This window comes from Papaver somniferum, chromosome 5 (genome assembly GCF_003573695.1).
Source record: "Papaver somniferum cultivar HN1 chromosome 5, ASM357369v1, whole genome shotgun sequence".
In the NCBI taxonomy this organism is placed as follows: Eukaryota; Viridiplantae; Streptophyta; class Magnoliopsida; order Ranunculales; family Papaveraceae; genus Papaver; species Papaver somniferum.
Window position 1 is genome coordinate 188848057 of NC_039362.1, and position 22555 is coordinate 188870611.

Here is a 22555-nt window from a genome sequence, read left to right on the forward strand (position 1 = left end):
AGTATAATTGTCACTCGTTGTTGCCAGTTTTTTAGTTAGCAAATTGGAATATGCAAATTGCACGTGTGTGAAAGTTATGAAAAGTGTTTTATAAAGGCCCTAACATTCACATATGTAGGGCAAAAGCTTTAGGATGAGTTTATATGTTTTTAATAATTTTATAAGTTGTTCTTGACCTCCTTGTGTTTGGAGTATTCCAACCTATTATAACAATATTTATAAGTTGAAACTAAGGTGAAACAAAGAGAGGAATTTGATAAGTGCGCAATCTACATGTTTTGAATATCAAATTCATTCTTATATTAGCTATTATTATTTAATATTACTTTGTTATTACGTTTGTTCTCTATTTTACAGCCTTTGTTAGGATGAACCAACCAAAAAAAAAGTGGAAATGACTTTAAAATAACAAGAAATATGAGCTTATTAATGAAGAAGAAACAAGGACCAAATGAAAACCCATTGAAATACAAAGTCAATACAAACAGAATGAGGTGATTCCGAGTTTGGTTTTGGTTTTTGTTGGGCTTTTATTAGGCATGTGTCAGTATAAAAAAATAAGTTGAGTTTTAGACTTTTAAATCAAGGAACCTTGGTCCCAATAGGTTTCCAAACCCTGAAAGAGAGGATACTTGAGGGTCATGTATTGAAGGCTATAAAAGACAACATCCAAATCTCAAACAATCTGTCTTTACATCTTGGGGGAGAATAATATCTTATATCATCTATTTCTATTTTACATACAAAACCTAGGGTTTACCCCTTTAAGGGGACTCTTCATCATGTTCTTTTATATATTTTTCATGGGCTTTAATGAACATTTAACTAGGTAACTTCCTCTTGATTGAGGATGTTGTTGGAAGTTCTAAACATTGTAAATCGATATGGCAGGTTTTTGTTGAGTTGAGCTATATTCGTATCGTCCTTATGGTGGCTCAATTTACACTCACTGATACTTTGTTCTGACAGAGGATATGGTGGTGCTGGCATGGGAAAAGATGGGAGCATCTACCATTTTCCTTCAGGAGATGAAGCTAAACTTGATGACGGTCAACCTGAAGGAGGGGAACAGGGCGAGATCTGAGATGAATGCCACGCGGTCCAACGCTGTGGTGGAAACGTTTTGTCAGCTGCTGCATGTGCACTCAATCTGCTACCAGAAAATCTACACTGTAGAACAATTTATCGTGTACACATCACTCTTCATGCACTCAATCTGCTACCAGAAAATCTACACTGTAGAACAATTTATCGTGTACACATCACTCTTCAATCGTCTTCCTCTGCCTCTTTCAACCACTGCACAACCACATAAGACATTAAATCAAGTCCATGACTAGGATTCAATATAAACGAGAAAGAAGACGTTTTCAACTGTGAATATAACATGAATCAGAAAATGAAAAAGACTAGCAAGCAGTGTCATTTTCTGTGAGATGTGAGAGGTTTTTGTATGGCAAAGGCGTGACAATCTCCTTAAGCTATCCATTCTCTTCGGGTGACTAAAACTTGTGCCTTTGCAGATTTCCCTTTGATTTATTAGCTGCAGTTTTGTATAAATCCTGTTGACTAAGATTTTAAATGTTATGTGAGTTTATAAAAACATGTCAGCAACATGAAACTATCTGCACCCAGTTTTTCAGATGTCCATGACAGAATAGCCTCTTTGGTCAGAACACTGTTATTGTACAGTGCATGCAAAATCAACAAAAACTGAAAAGTTCTAAATATTACAAGGAACAAACCTCAAAGTGATTTACCAGTAATTCCTATCCTGCTAGGATCAATATCTTCTCTTTGTGAACAGCTCTGCCCGATTTTACCAAAAACCAAACCTGCCATAACATTCTTGTATTTGGCAGAGAAGAAGGTAACGGAAGTTTGATTTGAATCCCCAGCTCTGGATCAAATGTGAAACTAACACAAAACTGGAATACCCATATCAAATATGAAGGGCCCTGTATCACCCTTTTTCCTTGTACAAGAGCCTGCATTTGAACCACAAAACAGGAAAAGATTTATTACTTTAAGAATAGAGTCATTGGAGTAACAAGAAAAAAGAATAATCATGATTATGCACGAAAGTCATTTTCATTTAGAACTGACAAAAGAAGAATATAGAAGGTGGTAGAAATAATACATCTCTGTGCACTAAAAGTTGAGAGAATCCTTTACTTCTAGTAAAGGTTGTAACCACTTCTTGCATTTGTTTATGCAAAAATACAATCGCTGGCCTTCTGCTCACTTCCTTTAAAGCTCAAAATCAACACCGGTAAACGTCCTTGCTCACCATCCTACCAAACAAAACAAACAACCCATATCAAGATAATCGCAAGACAACCTATTTCCTAGCCGGCTAAATTTTAATATTTACCTCAGTAGTTAAGTAAAAGTTCTCTTTTACCAACTGGGCAAGATTCCATTGCCTAGTCGGATATAAGCAATAAACAACTAAACTACCAACATAGCATATACAAAAAAGACAAAGAAGCAATTAAGCCTCACAAACAGTAGTAGTTTCTTGAACAAAACATTTTGTCGCGGATTCTGCCTGCTCCAACGAAACAGGTACTGATGACAATGTTAAATTCATCAAGTAAACAAATAAATCAACTTGAACATGACAATATCAGCAGAATTTTCATTCTACAGTAGCAGATTTCAATATCAGGCATAACGTACACATTTCTAAATCCTTGAGAAATCGCCTATCATTTCTAGTTTCAATCCTAAATGCCTTGTTAAACCTACATATACATGAGTTTTTCCACCTACGAACAGACATAATTGGTCAAGATGCACAATCCATGACCCCAAAAGACATCAATGCTATCTATTCTGAGAGAATGAGGTCGAAATACACAGACCAGGTGACCTGGAAAATGCAATCCTAATAGCACCCACACTACCATTTTCTCATAAAACCAGCAAAGGCAATACATTAGTTACATCACAAATTCATTGTCTAATTAATATCAGAACCAAGATTTAAGGCAACTTGCACAACATTTTAGAAACCCTAAAATTCAAAATTTAAGTAATTCAAGTTATCAAAATACAAAATTAAAAATCACCCACCGCGTATATTTCTACATACATAAACTTAATCAACAACAAACTGGAAAGAACCACAAAATATTTCCAACAATTAAAGAAACCCGATCTTTTATATTATCCTTTTTCTCACCTCATTTATCCATGTTGTTGAGAGAAAATAAAAATTTGTTTCCAAACTTTTTTACATAATGGATAAGTGGGATGAGAAGAAAGGATAAGGGCTTCTAAGTAAATGAATAAATGTTCTTTCTCAGTCTCAGGACTCTCAACAACTTCTTCTCTCAAACTTCTGTGCGTTTTTTCTCCTCTTCTCTTCTCCCTTCTTCACTGTAAATAGGAGGAGTTTCTGTGACTAAAAATCGTATTCTTTTTATAACAGTGTTTTTTTCATTTTTACTCTTTTACTGTATTTGGTTTGGTGAAAAACACTAAAGTCTGGTAATAATACATTTCAGGGTCTCCTCCCGACTGATCATAGGCGGCTATTTCTCGTTAGCTGAAGCCAACCAAACGCTACACCGCGGTATTGTCTTTAGTTGAATCCGCAACATCTCCAGCATAAGGAGCAGTTCACTTCTTGGACCATGCTTTGTATAACAGATGGTGCTGAGATTTTAAACGAAGTTAAAATCTGATTTGGATTTTGCATGCATTTAGGCCGGTTCCCATGAAGCTTCCAAAAATGTTAATTTGCCATGCCAGGTGGACGGGTAAATGATACGCGCCACTATGCACAAATGCTATAAGCGACACAGTCTAGACCGCTAGATGGAGTATGCATTGGTCAGTTGTACTTCCCACACCGTTTTATTAATATAATATAATATTAAATTAAATATTTTTTTTAGCTTTTGCCAGGATCTGTTTAAGTGTGTGATTACGTGTAGCAATTTGGACCACGTTTTGCGTCCCCACCTCATCAAATACTCCAATAAAATATTAGGTATAATAACTGAGCCGATATAAAGGTCGGCTTTTACTAATAAAATAATAAAAATTATTACTCAGCGATTGATATTCGACCGGTAACGGTGCATACTAGCTCGCCTGATTTAAACTATACCGAGCGGTAGAAACTTGACCTGGCCTGGCTAAGTGGAAGTTTGCCACTTTGCCAGCTCTATAGTGGGTGCAAAAATGGCAAACTCTTTGGTTTGCCACACCCATAGGAACTGGCCTTACCATCCCAATATTTTGTATGGTTTAGGCGAAAAATGTTCGTGCTCAACCTTTCGTAATTCACTTTCAAAACTTAGAAACTCACTTTCATCCTCTCACCGATTTTAGGTAACTACATTTTGGCGACCACGGTGGGAGGTTGTCCACTCAGTTACAAATCTCAATCATGGTCGATATTAGGAAGGAAGTCGATTCCACTAGTCCATACAAAAACACCTTCCATTGATTCAGTCTCTATAAATCAATTACAGATTTAGTCGAAAGAGTTATCCCTACTAGCACTTTTCTCTCTATATGAGTTTTGAATAGGTTAGTGACATTCTGAATCATCTGAATCTCTCCTTCCATGGGAAAAAAAACGTTCTAGCTAGTAACCTATATCTATAAAGATCCACTACTAAACGTTAGATTAGGACCTATAAACTCCCGGAGACTCAACAGGATCTTGCAAAAACTCATATCGACATCCTGACTTATCTGTAAACTTCTTTAGAATGCCCGCTAGAGATAAATCCAATAGATATAAATCAGGTAAATGTACCCTAGAGAAAGAGCATTAAAACTGCTTGGAATAACACGTATGGGTCCAGTCTGTCCGTAATCGGCCTCACTGGAGAAGATGAAGATCATTACGAACGCGGCAGAGCAAAGGAGCAACCATCCAGCCGACCTCATCGCTCTCAAGTATCAGATGATGATCTAAACTTGAAGATTCCTCCGAATATTTGGTCCAAAATTCATTTTGGTCAAGGGGCCTCAACCTGATCACAGGGGACTCAGGAAGTTTACTACACTTCACTATTTTGCTTATAACTCTTTAATTATGTATCTGATTGACCTCGTTCTTTTTTCATTGGATTTTTCTTCTCGTTCACCATTGGATAAACTTAAAGAAAACTTGGAAAGGGTCCAAAAAATTCGTGACTAATCAAAATGTTGTAGAGACGCCTACTTTCACGGACTACCATATCCGGCCAAGATACAACTTGTCGTTCATCCAGCTCTAACGGATCATGACCATAACGCAACAAAGTATAAGACGATACGATCTTCCAAGATGACTCTCAACCAAATCTCATGATTTTTCGAGAATGCAAACTGCTGGTCGATATGCTATCTCAACATCCATTCTGTCAGAAAAGGGAGGAACTAGCCCTAACAATTGTGCGACCAAGTTTTGATAAGCTTTCAGTTCAGCTACACCAACGACCATATATTTTTATTTTCCGATGGGATCTCAATTCACCAAGAAGGGGAAGGATAATATCTTCGCACCTGAATTTATCAAGGGAAAATAAATTCCTAGTGATACTCGTGAGGCCAACAATTCAGATAAAACTCCATTACTCGACATACAACCACAACATTACAGTCACTGAAATAACAAATATGAGTTCCCTCAATCAAAGCCTATTTTATTAAAAAAAAAAAACTCAACAAGCTTCCCTATGTGTCAGTGTCAGATGTGATGACTGAAGATACATCTCCCCTAATCCCAGAAGGTGTCTACTAATCTCAAGTTCGGTTGACCATCTCCCAGAATAATACATATCAATAGAGAATTTGCAACGAAAGTTCACATGGGTCCGTGTCAACACACCTAGCAAAAATAGAACAATGAATTTGTCTCATCCCTAAAGACTCAATCTCGAGAAAGACATAGGTCTTACCTCGATGATCAGACATCTCCAGTAAATGAGCATCCCTGTTCATAACAAACTGGGGACTGATGAAGAATCGTACATCATACATCTGTGTGAATATCATAAGGCGTCCCTAACATCCAACTCCTAGATGACAGACTCTTACACCATTGACACAGAGATTCCGGGTGTGCAACAAATTGGTAGAATTCAAAACGCTTCAAGTTATAGACTTTTCACTAGAGGTGTATGAACGAGAATAAGATATCCTTTCCGAGACTCATCTCCCAAGGCTGAGATTCAAATACAATTCAACATATCATTTTCTTATGATGGAACGTGTAAGAAAACGTAAGCACGTCTAGAGATGATCAAGAGACGATTTAGCCGCTAATGACTCGACTAGTTAAATATGAACGTTAATTTATAGGAATTAATATGATGAGGATCTAGATACAGAACTAGTATTACTAGATAGATCTTGAAAATTTATGCGAAACGGACTACTCGAACGTGTCATTCGAATACCGGACGAAGAAGATATCATCAAATTTGTATAAGGTTAAATTAGTCTTTTCGTCTTAGACCGACATGGGCTGTCCTTATTCGGAACGCTGGGTGTCGTAGTAAAACCATTTGGTTTTATCTCCAAATCGTTCGATTTCTTCCTTCTTCTTCTTCTTCTTCTTCCCTATTCTTCATCTGTTGATGATTTAGAGAATCAGTTCGTGATTCTGAGTTGTTATATAGATGGTAAATATCGAAGGTTAATTGGTGGTGGTATTTTTGGTTGATCTGCTGGAATCAAACCCAACATGAAAGGTAAATCGGAGACTGAATTTAGGGATTCTGTTTTGTTTGATTGGTTTAATGGAATTGACTTTGTTTTGGTGAAATATTTCATGGGTTTGCTGTTAATTAGGGTAGCAAGAGTTGTATAAGGTTTAATTTTGATTTCTTTAGGAACGTGTGGGACCGGCTTGTTGCAAGCCTTAGAGCCGCCCTTGGTCGGTCAAGGGAGCATGATCGTGTCACCATAATGCCCGTGTCTCAGTCCTGAGAGTTTCGGCATTTTTGATGTGCGCCTGAGCAATATCTTGGATTTTTAGAAGAGTTCGATTTTTGACTGGAATTCTCGATTTTTCTCGAATGAGCAAGTATGCCCGTTTGATCAATATTTCGTGAATATTAAAATAATAATATTTTAATATATTGTTCGTGAGTAGCCTAGTCAGTCATGTGACCATGTTGACTTTTGGCTTTTTTATGGTTTGAGCAATATTTGAGAAAATATGGAGAAACCATGATTTTTGCTGAAACAGGGAAGTTTCACAAGATGAGAGAAATAAGAATTTATGAAATATTAGGGATTGCAAGGTGTGGGACCGGTCACGGCTAGGGTATGGCCGGCCGGCTAAGTTGCCCGACCCGCAACACCTTTTCCTGTTTTGTATTATTATTTTTCATGAAACCACGAAAATATGGAGAAACCACGAAAATATGGAGAAACCATGAAAATATGGAAAAACCATGAGTTTTACTCAAACAAGGAAAGTTGTTAGAATGGAGGAGTCTTCATGAGTTCATGAAAATTGCAAAAATAAGGAAAAAATAATGGGAGAGGCATGTGACCGGCCACGGCTAGGGCATGGACGGCCGACCGGTGGGCCTGGCCCATTGGCGCCTCTTCATTATTTTAATGTTATTATTTTCTCTCTCCTATTTTGTGTAGGATTCCTCATTTGTCCATATTTTGGATGCTCGTTCGCGCATTTGGGTGCGCGTTCGTGCATCTTTGGTTGATTACACTTGCACCAGTTTATGGGACTCACTCAGGAATAGTCCAGATGCCCGATTGTTGAGTATTTATTACTAATTTATGAAAATCAATGCATAATGATTCATGAAATGGAGCAATAAAAGTGAGTAATCATTTATTATCAGTCCATATAATCAGTTGTGGATTTGACCATGGATTCGGAATAATAAAATGATAATTTTATTACCATCTCATGGAATCGTAGATTTGACCATGAAATCGAAGTAACAAGATAGGTGGTGATATTACCATTTCATGAGATTAACCGTGGATTCGACCATGAAATCGGAGTAATATCTATTACCATTTCATGAGATCATCCGTGGATTCGATCATGAAATCGGAGTAATACATTTATCTATTACCATTCAATAGAACCAGTCGTGAGTTTGACCATGGAATAGGAGAAATAATATAAGATAGATTATCTTCTAGGAATTCATTGGTGAATATGACATATAATTTAATCTCTTGCGTATAGTAAGTGAATCAGCGAGTATTGCCAATGCCCCGAAGACGTTTTTCCCTCTCAATATTTCATGTATGGAGGACCGCCTGAGTCTATACATGGACACTCTACATAGTCAGGGAACAGTGAATGTCACCGGTCTCCTGAAGGCGTTATTTATCTCAATCTTACGGAGAACCGCCCAATTGTTCTTCTATGTAGAGGCGAATTCCTCTATGTAGTCAGGGAACAGTGAGTGTCACCGATATCCTGAAGGCGTGAAGCTCTCAATCTTACGGAGAACCGCCAAATTACGTTATTCTACGTAGAGGCTATAATGAAATGCCCGGTGTCGAACGCTCCTGAGAGACCTTTCGAGCGACATATGCATCATACTTCGTAAGACACGAATCGTCACATGGATTCCTGAAGCCGTGTCAGAAACGTGTAGTATCATGATTTTACGGTTTTGACCTTTGTTGAAAATCCACCATCAACAAAAATATACTTCATAAGATCATATCATCATTTATAATATTATTATTTGTCCTTCAAACAGATCCATCTCTACTATAATTACCTTCACTACATTCAAACAATCTTCTCCTAGATGTTGGCGTTCTGCAACAACTCATTGTGCAGTCTTGTTTATAAGAGGATAAATTGGATTTGACGAGGGGAATAAAAAGAAAAAAAATTATTAAAATACCAAATTTACCCTAACTAACATCATCTCCCATATCAAAAGATTCAAACCAGTACTCTCCGGTGTTGGTAAATCTTATCTTCTTTGCGTATCTTGATAGGATCCGGATATACCTACATGTAATAAACCGCAATCGCACGGTGTCTAACTAGTAGACAGAGGCAAGTACGGGTCGAATCCACAAGGAGCGGTGGAAATACTATAATCAATATCTCTAATAAAACTAACACGAAACAATATTTTTGGATTTTTAGAATTGAAAATGAATAATAAAATTAAAGTAAACTAATAAAATGAATCGAAAGGAAAAGTCGGTAACCAGGGTTTCATGGTATCCACTACTATCTCTATTTAATTACTGAAATGAAACATAATTATGAATATATATTTATTGTTCGTTCTATCGACATCACCTATTATATGTATTAGAGTCGCAAATATTGCTGGGACACCCAAAGCATGGCACATCAAAAGACTAAACACAAGCAAGCACCATCAAATTGCGTTAGCAAGAAAATTATACGAAACTAAATACAGGTTCACAAATATTATTTAGCTTTTCTAAGTATAACCCATCAAAAAAATTAACCAAGCATGGATCATCAAATAATAAGACAAATATATTCGTAAAACTATCAATGACGCACATAGGTTTTTAAAACCGGTGAAGCAACAATTCATTTTTCAATAAATCAATAAATAATGTTCGAAAATTAATCTATCCAAATCATAATGGTCTTTTGCTATATTATTCAATTTAAAGTAACCTAATACCCATGTAGTTTGAAACCATAAAAACTCGAGTTATGAAATCTAGCAATACATAAAAATGGATTTCTTAAAACCCATAAAAATAATAATCAAAAGAGAAACGATCAAACCAAAATCCTCTGTGTCGTCTCTTTTTCTTATGCTCCAAAACAGCTATGCAGACACCTCCTCTTCTTCTCAAGTTTCTGTCCCAAACCTCCCAAGAAATCTCAGCAACGGCCCTCTTTGTTTCTATGCTCTTCAGTTGCGGCTCCAGTAGCCGGCTTCCCCTTTCTCGTTTTTGTTCCATTGTCTTCATATAGGGAAAATTAGGCGCAGACCAAAAAAAAAATAATATTCTCATTTGTCAGGCCCACAATTAATTTTTAGTTCTGCGACACCCATAATTATATGAAATTATTAAAATTGTCTGCATGACGTACTATGCATCCGCATGACGGGTTATGCATCAGGGGTATAATTGGTAATGCAACTTGGATATAACATATCTAAAAATCTGCGCCTTGGAATTTTACAAATTTTATATCGTTGGAAATCTTTTTAAGAGAGCTATGCAACAAGTACAAACAAGAATATCAAATTTTTGTTTTTCACGAAAAAATCGGAGGTGATCATCATTTTAGGCAAAATTTTCAAAAACTTGATACATAACCATTATGCAGCCACCAAAAAAGATGCATAACACATTCTGCAGACGCATAACGAACTATGCAATCATTTTCTCGGCTGCATAACAAATTATGCATATGCATAACTTTGTTATGCATCTATAACAAGTTATGTAGCCATTGTTTTGGTTGATTTTAGTGCGTACATAAAAAATTGATGCATAATGCATCCATATTTACGGATGCATATCAGGTTATGCATCTATTGTCTCGATGCATAAAAGATTGTGCAACAATTTTGTTGATGCATTATGCAACCATATTTTCGGATGCATAACAAGTTATGCATCCATTTTCACGACTGCATAACATGTTATGTAGATATCATTGTAGGCGCATGACATGTTATGCAACCTTATTTTTTGTTGGTTTCAATACTAACAAAAAAATAGCTACATGACGTGTTATGCCACCATTTTCTAGATTGCATAACAAATTATGCAAAAATAAAAAAAACTGTCTAACGTGTTATGCAACTATTTTCGGGACTGCATAACAAATTATGCAACAAATTTTATAGATACATAACAAGTTACGCAATCAATTCCATAACCGTATAACGGATTATTCAACTAATAAAGGAGACAATTATGGCAGGAGAGATCATGAAGATCCTCTCCAACTAAACCAATAAAATCCAAATGTGAAAGGGATTTAATTGAAAGACGGAGAAGACGAGAACATGGAGTGTGGATAGAGTGTGTTTTCAACCCACCATTCACAAGTCTAAAAAATCCAACCCTTTCTTCCACTAACGTTTCATCCAGTCAATCTCTTCACCATCTCCCTTCGTAACCAAACCGTCTCTTCTCTAACAACTCATTTTTCCCTCTCTAACTATTATGAATAGATAAGACTACATCTGGCAGGAACCAGAATGTATCACATATAGAAATGCATAACATCACACATAGAAACTGCAAGAGATAAAGAAAGCAAATGAATCCAAAAGATGCAGGTACCTCCAAGAGTGCATAAACGACTGCTTTACGGATGCTTACAAGTACCATCGTTTCCCGGAGTAAGCTTATTTTAGACTACACACTTGAAATTGAAATTACTATCCTCAAAATGGTGCACTAGCTAGCAATAGCTGCAACAGTTGAGCTAGTGGTTCCCACTCCCTGCAATATGCAACTAGGAGTATATTTTCGACATTTTTGATTGATCAAATTGTATTCAAAACTGCTCATATAAGAGCCAAGTAAAATATCAACACGTCAGCTAGTGGAAACACTAGAAACATGCTTCGACAACTTCTTGAAAATTGCTCCCGTTGACAATAAAGATTCTTTTTCAAAAACTTGATTGTTGGAGTACTGAGGCTTTTCGTACTTCTTAACCCACCTTAATAAGATGAGGTGAATCAAGTTGTTGCCCATGCATTGATCAGTGCTTATGATGACTGTAGGGCTGCAAATTTGGATTGGACTAACCACGATATACAACATAATGTATACTAGAAACCGTTTTTAATAATTCCCCGTCCATCTCATCTTCAATTTCATGTCTTATTTCTCTTGAACACAATCACAAGAACCCAAGGCTGACGAGCAAACCCATATCAATTCAAAGTATCATCAGTTCTTCCCTGCAACTCAAGAACATCACCAATTTTAGTCTCAATATTCAATCCAACAAAAACCCATCTTCAGTTCAACATCAATTTTGTATCTAAACATAAATTCCCAGTGAAGTTCTTCTCTTAATCCTTGTCTGAGACTCACACGGAAAACCCAATTACCAGCAATTACGCATACAGCAACAAAAACCCAATTCCTAGTTTAATTTCAGATTCTCCAAAACCTCCGTCAATAATCTTCTCATATAACGTCGAACCAGAACTGACACATCTTAGTAACATCTCCAGTAATCTTTACAGGCTCCAATTCGAACTCGTAGAGAAACCCAATCTTTCTGCAACATCAAATCCCCTTTCTTTCATTTCAAATTCAGTAGCAGCACCAGATTTGTCATCAACAACTGATAATCATCTTCTTATTATTATAGGGAAATTGCAAATCCATCCACTGATTTCTCGAGTTGAACCTCTTACATCTTCTCCTTCAGGACACGAGTTGAAAAAGGGATCAATAGTTTGTAGGTCTGGAAATATTTCAGGAACTATAAAGAAAACGAAGCTTAACTAATTTTACAATTTCAGAAAATATGGGTTTTAGAATAATTTATTCCGTGAAAATGGGTGCGAGTGTGAACTTTTCTGGGCGTGGGTTTCACGGCGTCCAAAATCTGAAAAATGGGTGTGAATGTGGTTTTCACTTTTGAAAACGGTTTGGAACTATTTGTGCACGAAATCGGATTCGTTCGGAAAGGCCCAATAGATCAAGCCCTTAAAATGTTGGAGTGATCAAAGACCAACGAAAGACTACAGTTTTCATGGAGAGAGAATAATCATCCCTTTCCGTGATTCAAAGAGTTTCTCGACATTTCTTCCAAAGAGGAACAACAATGGCGAAAAATAAATCCTTAGAAATGTCTGAAGAAACGAAAAAAAATCCATGAATCATAACTTCTACTTCTTTTTTAAATCAAATCAGAAACCAGTCATCCTTTCCTAAGAAGAAATCTTGTTGATTCTCGAATTTGAGAATAATGTTGGAAAAATTAAGTAGTATACGATCGTCTACATACGTAATAGGAATATCGAATTTGGTTGTGATAGTTTTAGGTGTGATTTTAGTGATTTATTCATCGTTTGGGAGATGTAATGGTGGTAAAATTCTTCCATTAATAGTTGTTGCAATGGCTGCTTCTGTTAGAATCATTGCTATGTTTGGTATAGCGATTGCTCAACAAGCTACCGCCACAAGTATACTGAGCTCAACTCAGGTTGATTCTTCTTCTTCTGCTGTTGATGCTGTTAACCGCAATGAACGACGGGTAATTTCGTGAATTCCCTCATTGTTGTTTGATTTTTTTCTTTTAATGTAATTAGGTTATAATTTAATTTTCAGTGTAATTAACTAAGCGTGCATTCGACAAGTATTAATTCGTATAGATACCTGTAGGTCTAGTTTGAACTTGAATTAAGGAACAGTGATTTATGGTGTAACTTTATAAGTTCTAAATTTTTCTTGGTAGTCCTTTATCGCGACAACTTAGAAAAATTTTGTTGGAGTGTAGATGTTACCCAGCTAAAACACTGTGACGTGGATAACGATTCTAGGACAAGTCATAAGAGAAGTGTTGACAAGAAATTATGTGGTAATTAGTGACAATATGTGTCAATTTAAACATTATGGAATGTTGTTCCGTTCGTAATGGTACATAGAACCTAGCTGATTCACTCTTTTTTAGTGTACTCTTTGGTTTCTCCCAGTGTTGTCTTTGTGGTGATTGCGTTCTACTTTCGAATGGAGGGAAGGGGATCGCGTGCTATATTTGTTTTTATGGAATATCTTGCTTGGTTGTTCAACTGATGTCTATGCAACTGAGATTTAGAACCCTGATCACATGAATGTATACTCCTTATTTACAAAAGAGTTCCTTAGAAGTTAGAAAAGATAATGTTAGCCTGGACTTGCATCCTTATATGTTTTGACTCAGGCCTCGCTCTAACATCAAAAAACCCAGGATAGCATGTTTTAAAAAACTTGCTGAGCGCATTTTACGCTCGGCCTCGTTTTGGATTTTTCATATCATCGTGATGATTCATAAAATCACTTCCCTAGATTTCTTTTATGCTTTATTTATCCTTCTTCTGGTTCTGCTTCTGTTTCTTTTAAATTTTAACTGAATGTCGTTGAGTTAGATTTTCCTGCCAACTTTCTTTATCTAGAGGAACCCTGTTTGGCCTCAATTCGAAAGGACAAAGTCTGCAGTAAGGTTCAGAATTGAACAAAAGGGACAGCAAACTCTTCCATCGGCATTCCATGCACCTCTCGACAGACTAACTTGAGATGTTTTAGTCGCTGTTAGTGTCTAATATTAGTACAACCTAAGTAGCAGTTTCAAGAATTCTTTTGATAAAAATGTTCGTGGGATTTTGAGAAGCTCAATGTCTGATATCTTCCAGCTGAACTAATTATTTTTCCTGGTCATATATGTATGTCAATCTAATAACAACTGTGCTTTATTCTTTGGGCCATTCACTGGAAAGTATATTCTAAACCAGCTTTCTCTATTATAGATTGTAAGATTTTATCATGTTTATGTTGTCAGATGAGGTATAAAAGGTGGCTGTGGTGGACTCGGTTTGGAATGGTAATTACCGTATTACAGTTTTTTGGGGCAAGTTATTTAATGATCATCATACTACAATATTTTTCTCAATCTGGAAAATCAAGTTGGTGTTTTCTAGGTAAAATGGAGTTCTTTCGTATGTATATCAGTATATGTTCATTTTCATTAGGAGGATGTGAAAGTTCTGTGGCAGTGTTGTGTTTCCCATCATAGAATTGTACTTTTGAGCTTATTTGGTGAATTTTGTCTCGTATGCTCAGTCATTTGCTTATATTGAAAGATGGCCACTAGCAAAGTACAATGGTAAAAGTTAACTCCCCTTGGACCATGGTTTTTAAAATAATCGGAACATGAATAAATGGATCAGTCATCAGTGATGCTGAGTGATTCAGTAGAGATAATGCCAGCAAGACCATATTATCAGCATGTTTATATCCTCAACATTTTCTTTATATCTAATTTAGGATGGATTCTACAGTCTAGCCTGGAACATACTCTTCGTGTTAGGTTGATATTATATGGATATTAAATATAATGTGTTTCTCATCATTTGTTCAATACAGAATAACATTATTGTAGCTATTTCAGAAAAGTCAGGTTTCTTTTCCTTTGATCAGGACAGATCCAAATCATAATGCATTGGAGCGGAAGTTACTGGTCGCTTTTCTCGTTCTTGTGTGGTTTGTGGTCATTATACAATGTATAGCAGGATCTGATGTATTGAGATGGAGGTCTTTCTATGCAACTCATGATAATGCATGGAAAGCTCATTACCACGAGGTTTTTGATCATGGAATTCGTGAAGTTTTGTGCTGTCTCGGGCGAGTAAAATACTTGTAAGGTTTCCTCCATATGTTCTCGGGTCTTTCTTTTACTGTTAGTTTTCAGTCTGGTATAATGTTTGCTTTCTTTTACTAATTCTTCTAGGAGTGTCTTGGAGGAAGATGAGGTATACTCTGTAGCACGGCTTTTGGGCGACCTTGTTGCATATCGTGCATCTGGAACTGGGCATTTGGAACTTTTGGCAGGTCAGTTGTATAAATTACTGTGATGCATTTTTCATCTCACTGCTCGATGTCAGCCATGAGCCATCTTCCTTTACTTGATATGGATAGAACTTCCATAACCAATTCCATCTGTAAAAACTATTTTTTTTTCTTTTTCGTGATGCATATAAAGACAAATAACTAGAGTTTTGTGATGGCATCTTTACATTCTATTTGAGATTTTACCGGTGTCACTGTAGTACAGTGGTAAAGTCACTGGGTGATGATACCAGTGACCTGAGTTCGAAACTCGCCAGCATCAAATTCTTTACCGATCAAAAAAAAAAGATTTTGTTTTGTTAAAGCTTTACAAAATATTGTTTCATAACCTAGATAATGTACACATGCACTTATTTACTTGAAGCATTGTGTTACTTACGGTATTTGAGTTTTGAAGCCCCGTTTCTCTAGGATTTTTGATTACTTGCTCATTCTGTTAGGCAAATTGCCGGTCCCTATGATGAATGTAATTCGGTTTTTATAAACTTGTAACTAATGGATGTGGCTTTTATAATCATCCACTAACCCGATTCCATTTCCAGTGGCTAGCTGTGTTAATAATTGCATTTGTTTCTTTTTCCTTTTTCATGTTTCTTAATTTTTTATATTTTTTTCAATTTCTGATATGTAATGACTGTTCTTTCAATTTAACAATCATCACTGTGTACAATCATATCCTCTGTCAAGGAAAGGCTAAAACAAATTTTCATATCAGAAGGATTCTGTTTTCAGGACTTGCTTTATTACAGAGACCAAGGCCATTAACAAGTAACGAAGATGATTTACTGGAGGCACCTGAAGAAACGATTCGAGAGGCGGCTTCCCTTCATCAATTTACCGAAGCTGCCTACACGGTCCTCTCTTGAATTTTGGTGCATTCTTCTTTATGCTATCATTATAGTGTCATCAGCAGCATTGTCTTTGCCTTATAGAAACAAGTCAATATAAATGGTCTCTTAATAAAAAGCTTATGTGCAGGGTCCATTGCTTGATTTTGGAAGGAACCCCATATTGTTCCCTTGTGCATGGCTCTATAGGCAAGGGGTTGTGACCCCCTGGACTCGAAACAGGTCATCCTTTTATTTTGTTCGGTATCAAACTTGATGGTTGTATGAATGTCTAGAACATCTAACCTTTCGTGAAACTAAAACCTACAGTTGAAAATGAAATCCTTGAGATATTGCTTATGGTGGAGAAACATTTTGTCCTGTTGGGAAATTTGGATATTACTTTTTCATCCATATTCTGTATATAGTGCAGTGAGGATGGTTATTAGGAATATGGGAATTCACTTTTTGTTCATTGAATCTCTGAATTCCTTTACTTAAGGACTTATTAGTCCTAATACCTACATTTCACTCTTTTCCAGGCGACCTGTTCTTGGAGGTGATAACTGGTGGCGGGGACACGCAGCTGCCTTTTTAAATTACGTTAACCTTTCCCCAGAATCACTTCGGCAAGGGCGAGTTTGTCAGGTTAAAATTTGTAATATCAGTGTATTTCTCTGTTCTAAAAAGTTGCTAGTTTGTTGTGCAATTGTTACTTTTTAAACATAAATTATCAGAGATTATTTGCAGAAGCATTTACCTAGGGAAGTAGCACGTATTACTAGAACATGTATCTTTAATTGCAAGTATTCAGTACTCCATTACTTGCTGAGTTGCTTCTGATAATTATTTACCCATTTCCATTCCAAAAATTTTACTCCTGCAACACAATCCTACACCCCTTATGTTCCCCTTTCACTTCCCTATATGACCAGTGTCAATAGTGACATAAGAAAGAAGTCTCTTTCTCTTTGTTTTATTTATTACTTTGCTTCTTTTTTTTTTTTTTTATAAATCAGTTTGTATCTTTTACCATCAGGCAAAGTGTGAAGCTGCATACTTCGTCGTGGTTTTACATCACCTGAGATCTGTGGTTATTGCTGTACGTGGAACGGAGACTCCTGAAGACCTTATAACTGATGGTTTGTGCAGGGAATGCACCCTTTCAGAGAAAGATTTGGATGGTTTGATAAGGTGTTTCTCACTATACATATTTGATAAACTAGTTTCAATATCCATTAGTTTCACTAGAATAATATTTAATGTTGCATTTTAATTAGCCCATTACTGAACTAAATATGTCATACCTTACTATTTTCTTTTTTCAGTAGCAATAGCATTATCAACCCAGATGTGAAGCAAGGGGTTCTCTCAAGTTTTCCGCATCATGGGCATTCAGGAATAGTTGAAACTGCACGGGAGCTATTCATGCAAATTGATGGCGTACCTGAGAGTAAAGGTTAGCAATATCAAAAGAAGATATGTTTATGCGTTGTAAAATGTCGAGTAAAGTGGTTGTAGATTCCTAGTGGATTCTTGATCTCTTGCCTCCCATCAATGCTACCCTTTCATACCTGCTTATTGCTGTTGCATACTTCTCAACTTTCTTGCATCTCATTGTAAGCCGCTTCATTTATTGTTCTTATTATATTTCCCTTGGATGTTAACACCATGTGTAGTGCACAATATGCTCTCAAATAGTGTATGCTTTACAAATTAGACATAGAAGTACTATGATTAGTATTGCGTATCTGTTTTAAGTTATAGTCTCTGTCCTCTGATCACACTGCAGCATATCCTGTTAATAAGTCATATTTCTGGGATGTTCTAATTTTACCTTATTTTCTCCATTGTAGATAGTGAACAGGATGCCACTGGATTTCTTTCCTCGTTAATGGGACCCGATTGTGAATGTCATGGATACAATATTCGGATTGTGGGGCATTCTCTTGGAGGTTCTATTAGTGCCTTACTTGGAATAAGGGTAATGCAGTAACTGTTTGTTACTATCAAGTGACCAAGTACTTTATCACTTTGTTCACTTTGTAGTTTGGAATGTCGAATGATAATCCATGTTGGTTGGTTCTCAATTGTTCAATGGACTAGATACTTGTATGGATGAATTACACCTGATTCTGGTTTGTTGAATAAACATTTGTCCCTGCTTTCCCCTGTTGACAAATTGATAATGTTAAATTGTGACATTAAAACTTCTGCGTATGATCCATTACATGGTTTTGTTGAGATGAGTTCACATGGTTAGCATTTCTGTCAAACCCAGCGACAATCTCTAGTTTTAGGCGTTCTTATTCTAGGTAGTTTAAGGCGTTCTCATTCTAGGTCAAGCAGATTTTTTACTTTATGCATCCACAGGTTCTAATCATATATGCCTCTCCAGAGAAATGGAAAAAAAAGGTTCTTGCTGTAAAGTGTTTATTATTTTCATTTCCAGCTTATTCCTCCATTCTTATCCCTATATTTTTGAGTCTTCATGTTTGAATGGTTTTGTGTAATGAAATAACTGATCATTGTATCTTAACTCTTCTACAGTTATATGGCCGGTTTCCGAATTTGCATGTGTATTCGTTTGGACCCCTACCATGTGTGGATTCAATCGTTGCAGATTCATGTTCAGACTTCGTTACAAGGTGATTATAAATGCTTCTCATTTACCGTGGAAGGTTCTCCTTGGATTTATTTGCCCCTTTCCTCGATTTTGACAGACAGACGGTGTCCCTAAATCACTCTGTTGATTTATTCCGTGTGAATGTCTATTCCAAATTGCCAATTCTAAGCAGTTATTAGTTTCTTTTTCCTGTTCTGCTTATTCAGAATACTAATTGCTTGAGGTTTTGCAGCATCGTATACAATGATGAATTTTCTGCACGGCTTTCAGTAAATTCAATTCTTAGGCTTCGTGCCGCATCAATCACAGCATTGTCAGAGGATTCTGCTGCTGATTCAGTCATGATTTTCAGACTTGCTCGGCGAGTAATGCAGCTTAGCAGTTTTAAGTCCAACGAGGAGGCAGTTCCTGCTTCCTCCTTGGAAAGTGAGACCATGACACCTCAAGACAGTAACCACCATATTCACAGAAGAAGACACTACAACTATGTTATAGAAGGTGAAATTCTTTGCAACTCTTTTGTTTCTTTCTTTTCTTTGTTTTTACTTTTTTGGCATGTTGAGAATGGCCAGATATTAGCTTCCAGCTGAAATAAGGTTCAAAGTTTCTTTCTAAATGAATGCATAGAGAGTATGAAACATTCCAATAGGTTTTAATTGTCGGTTTCATATACTTTTTTTTTTGACACTGACCAAAAAGGGTATAGCTAAAAAGAAGTTAAACCAACAACAGTTCTGAACAAACCGAGATCTTTGGACAAACTATAAACCGACTCTCACATTTTAAGTAAGTGGGTCCCACCCCGCCCCCGAGGCCAGCAGGGGGCCACTTTAATGTGTGTGTCGGTTTTGGATTTTTCCTAAAATCTTTGTTTGTTAATCAGTAATGTTAAACCAATAGATTTGGGATGATTATGTTTTCCATAAATGTATTTGATACCTTCTGTACAGTATCCAACTGCATCTCAAAAGTCAAAACACTGCAAAGATGGTTACAGTTTCGAGATCTTAAACCATGGTTGTAAGTGTAGGATGCATAGACGTTTCCAGGAGCCTGTTCGACCGGAAGCTTTTAAAAATGATAAAGGTTGTGTCCTGTATATAATGCAGGGGGTGCCGAACAGGATCAGGAGTTCCCTGCTTTCAACGTTACAGATTTTACCGAAAGCCAAGATACTGCAATTCTAAAAGAAAACTCTGAGCAAGTTGGCTGCTATGATACACTTAGTAGTTGCACCACTCCATGCATTGAAGTGAAGGAAGATGTAATTACGTGTGAAGATCCTGTGTCTAAATTTATGAATGCTGTCCCATCGTCTGATGAAACCTCAGCAGGAGATCCCCCAGAGATGTACCTCCCAGGTGTTGTTATACTAATGTTGCCAAAAAAGAAAAGCTTTTTGCCGATCTGGGGTGGGTGGAAAATTCATGAAAGAGACCAAGGTTATAGAGCCTACATTGCAAAGAAGGAAAGTTTTAAAGATATTATTGTTTCGCCATTTATGTTCCTCGATCATCTGCCTTGGAGGTAAGCAGACAATGAGCTGAATTATCTTCTTGTTAAATGTTTCTAAGCATTCTATAAAAGAGTGTCATTGGAATTTATGATGGGACAGCTGCTGTGGGCTTCCCAAGTTAACTTGGTCACAGCCATTAGAAAAATGAGAACAGTAAATAAGTTTTCTTTTGTTAAAGCCCATTTAGATGTTGGATCCTGCAGTGTGGTCTTAACTCACAGTCTTCTTAACTCACAGATAATGATATTCATGTAATATTACTCATCTAGCGTTAATTTATAACCACTGATAGTTCGTTTGGTATTTTCAGATGTCATTATGCCCTGCAGAAAGTACTAGAAGCCCGACAAGCACAATCTCAACAAGATTTATCTGCTTTGGTGTAGATATGAATCATTTGATTTTGACTCATCGATTCATGCTCTCTTCAGTGGTCAAATTGTTGCATCCGTGGAATATTTTACAAGTTTGCAGCAGTCCCTTAACCATCATCCTGTAGATACTCGATTCATTTGAGCAAGGGTTGCGATCCTGGTTGGGTCTCTACCCCCGAGCATTTGTGGAAAAGAAAGAATAGAGGTAGGTGAATTTTATTTTTTATCTAATTTCCTACCTCCATTATATACTGAAACTGTTGTCTGCATGGTGATGTGTTTTTTTAAAGAAAGGTAATGTTTCTTCCCATATGATAATTTAATGTTAGAGAAATGTTCACAATTGCTATTTACTGAGTGATCGAGTCCTCAGTTACTGTAATCAACTTGATATAAACTCAAGAATACCTGGATCAAACAACTAAATTGTCATTAATGAAAAGGAAAAGAGCATACAGGTTATGAATGTTAGTTATTATGTTTCTTTACATCTTTCTGTAAGGTTCCCTGCGTTTTCTTTTGTTCTTATTTTTGGGTAAAGACAAATATGCAGACTGGTGTGCAGGCTGGCAAATAAGACTAATCCTGAAACAAGCAATCGGTTCTATGTCAGTTGATTTCATATACCCAGGTGAGGTGATGATGGATATTAACATTTAGAACCATTCAGCGAGGAAGATCTACACTACAATAGACGTTTTCCCACAAAATCCACTGTTTCAGAAAATGTCTGTGTAGGGTGGCTGAGTTGAACTGAGTTAAATAGGTCAGATGAAGATTCACTGGGTTCACACAGCGTCGCACTTGAGTCGATGGATTAACAGAAACCTTGCAAGTCTATTTTTGTAGGACCATATCTGTGTAGATGTTTTCTGAGAAGTTAAGATAAAGGGTGTTTTTTGTTTGGTTCTGGGGTTACAGTCAGAGATTGTTAACGGAAACTGAGATAAATCAAACTAGTCCTCCGCTTTGAAGAACGAAAGAGTAAAAAGAAGAAATCATGTGAAAACTGATAAATACACGCCAACCAACTTTGATTGCAACTCAAGTGTTCGTTAGTTTGTTATCACAACTCACACCACAAGAGTACGACACTAAACTGCGCGTCGATCAAAAACTCTATTCGTCTCGTGTCTTCACAAATAAATACCCAATTAGGGTATTCACGAGTTTCATTTTCAAAGTCCGTTTGCTTTAAGCTCCTCCACCTTTTAGAGGTGAACTGACAACCACTAAACGAAGTTTTTGCTTCAAGCATCTGTCTACAAGTACGAACTACCACCCCTTTTTAATCTCAAAGTCTCTCCTTCCTGGATGGAATGGAATCATATCAAAAGGACGGTCATTTTGATCTCAAAATTGAATCTCTCCAATACGCAAATGACGAACGCTGTGACGCAAAGCGATCCAAGATACACGTGTGATGTGCTACAAACTCGTTTTGGTGATCAAGAAAAGGATCTTTTTATAGTATCTCCTCCCGTGGCCTTTTCCTTCTAGAATTATATGACAGCACAAGAGTAATTGTCAAGATTGGTTAATTAGATTATTATTAGTGGGATGTCATACGTTGAATAATATAAATTCTGAAAAATCCAAGTTTCAAAAATGATAATTGAAAATAATTATAGAGATTCTTGAGCATTTCTTTAAATTATAATGTCGGAGCTTT

The 22555-nt window shown here is 36.6% G+C and overlaps 1 protein-coding gene and 1 long non-coding RNA gene across 6 annotated transcripts; one reads left to right on the forward strand and one right to left on the reverse strand.

Annotated features, from left to right (window-relative positions):
• Positions 1 to 678: 678 nt before the first annotated feature.
• LOC113278346 lies at positions 679 to 3363 on the reverse strand. 2 transcript variants are annotated; one of them, XR_003325454.1, is made up of 4 exons: positions 3188 to 3363; positions 2141 to 2294; positions 1761 to 1988; positions 679 to 1299 (listed from the first exon to the last, which is right to left on the reverse strand). It is a non-coding gene; the product is annotated as an uncharacterized LOC113278346 (long non-coding RNA). The 2 variants fall into 2 exon arrangements; XR_003325453.1 differs by having other exon boundaries at positions 1746 to 1988.
• A 9325-nt stretch (positions 3364 to 12688) lies between these two features.
• Positions 12689 to 22442, forward strand: LOC113284015. Of its 4 annotated transcripts, none has more exons than XR_003327864.1 (15): positions 12689 to 13192; positions 14474 to 14612; positions 15117 to 15330; positions 15422 to 15522; positions 16273 to 16394; positions 16519 to 16610; positions 16910 to 17015; positions 17407 to 17561; positions 17696 to 17826; positions 18224 to 18351; positions 18918 to 19015; positions 19226 to 19491; positions 20103 to 20520; positions 20820 to 21088; positions 21425 to 22442. XR_003327864.1 is itself a non-coding variant. In XM_026533406.1 (14 exons), the coding sequence occupies exons 1-14, from the start codon at positions 12905 to 12907 to the stop codon at positions 20893 to 20895; spliced, it is 2334 nt and encodes a 777-aa protein (XP_026389191.1). In that variant the 5' UTR covers positions 12689 to 12904; the 3' UTR covers positions 20896 to 21371. The 4 variants fall into 4 exon arrangements, 2 of the variants coding, with proteins under 2 accessions (XP_026389191.1, XP_026389192.1); XR_003327865.1 differs by having other exon boundaries at positions 21449 to 22441; XM_026533406.1 differs by lacking the exon at positions 21425 to 22442 and having other exon boundaries at positions 20820 to 21371.
• The last annotated feature ends 113 nt before the right edge of the window (positions 22443 to 22555 follow it).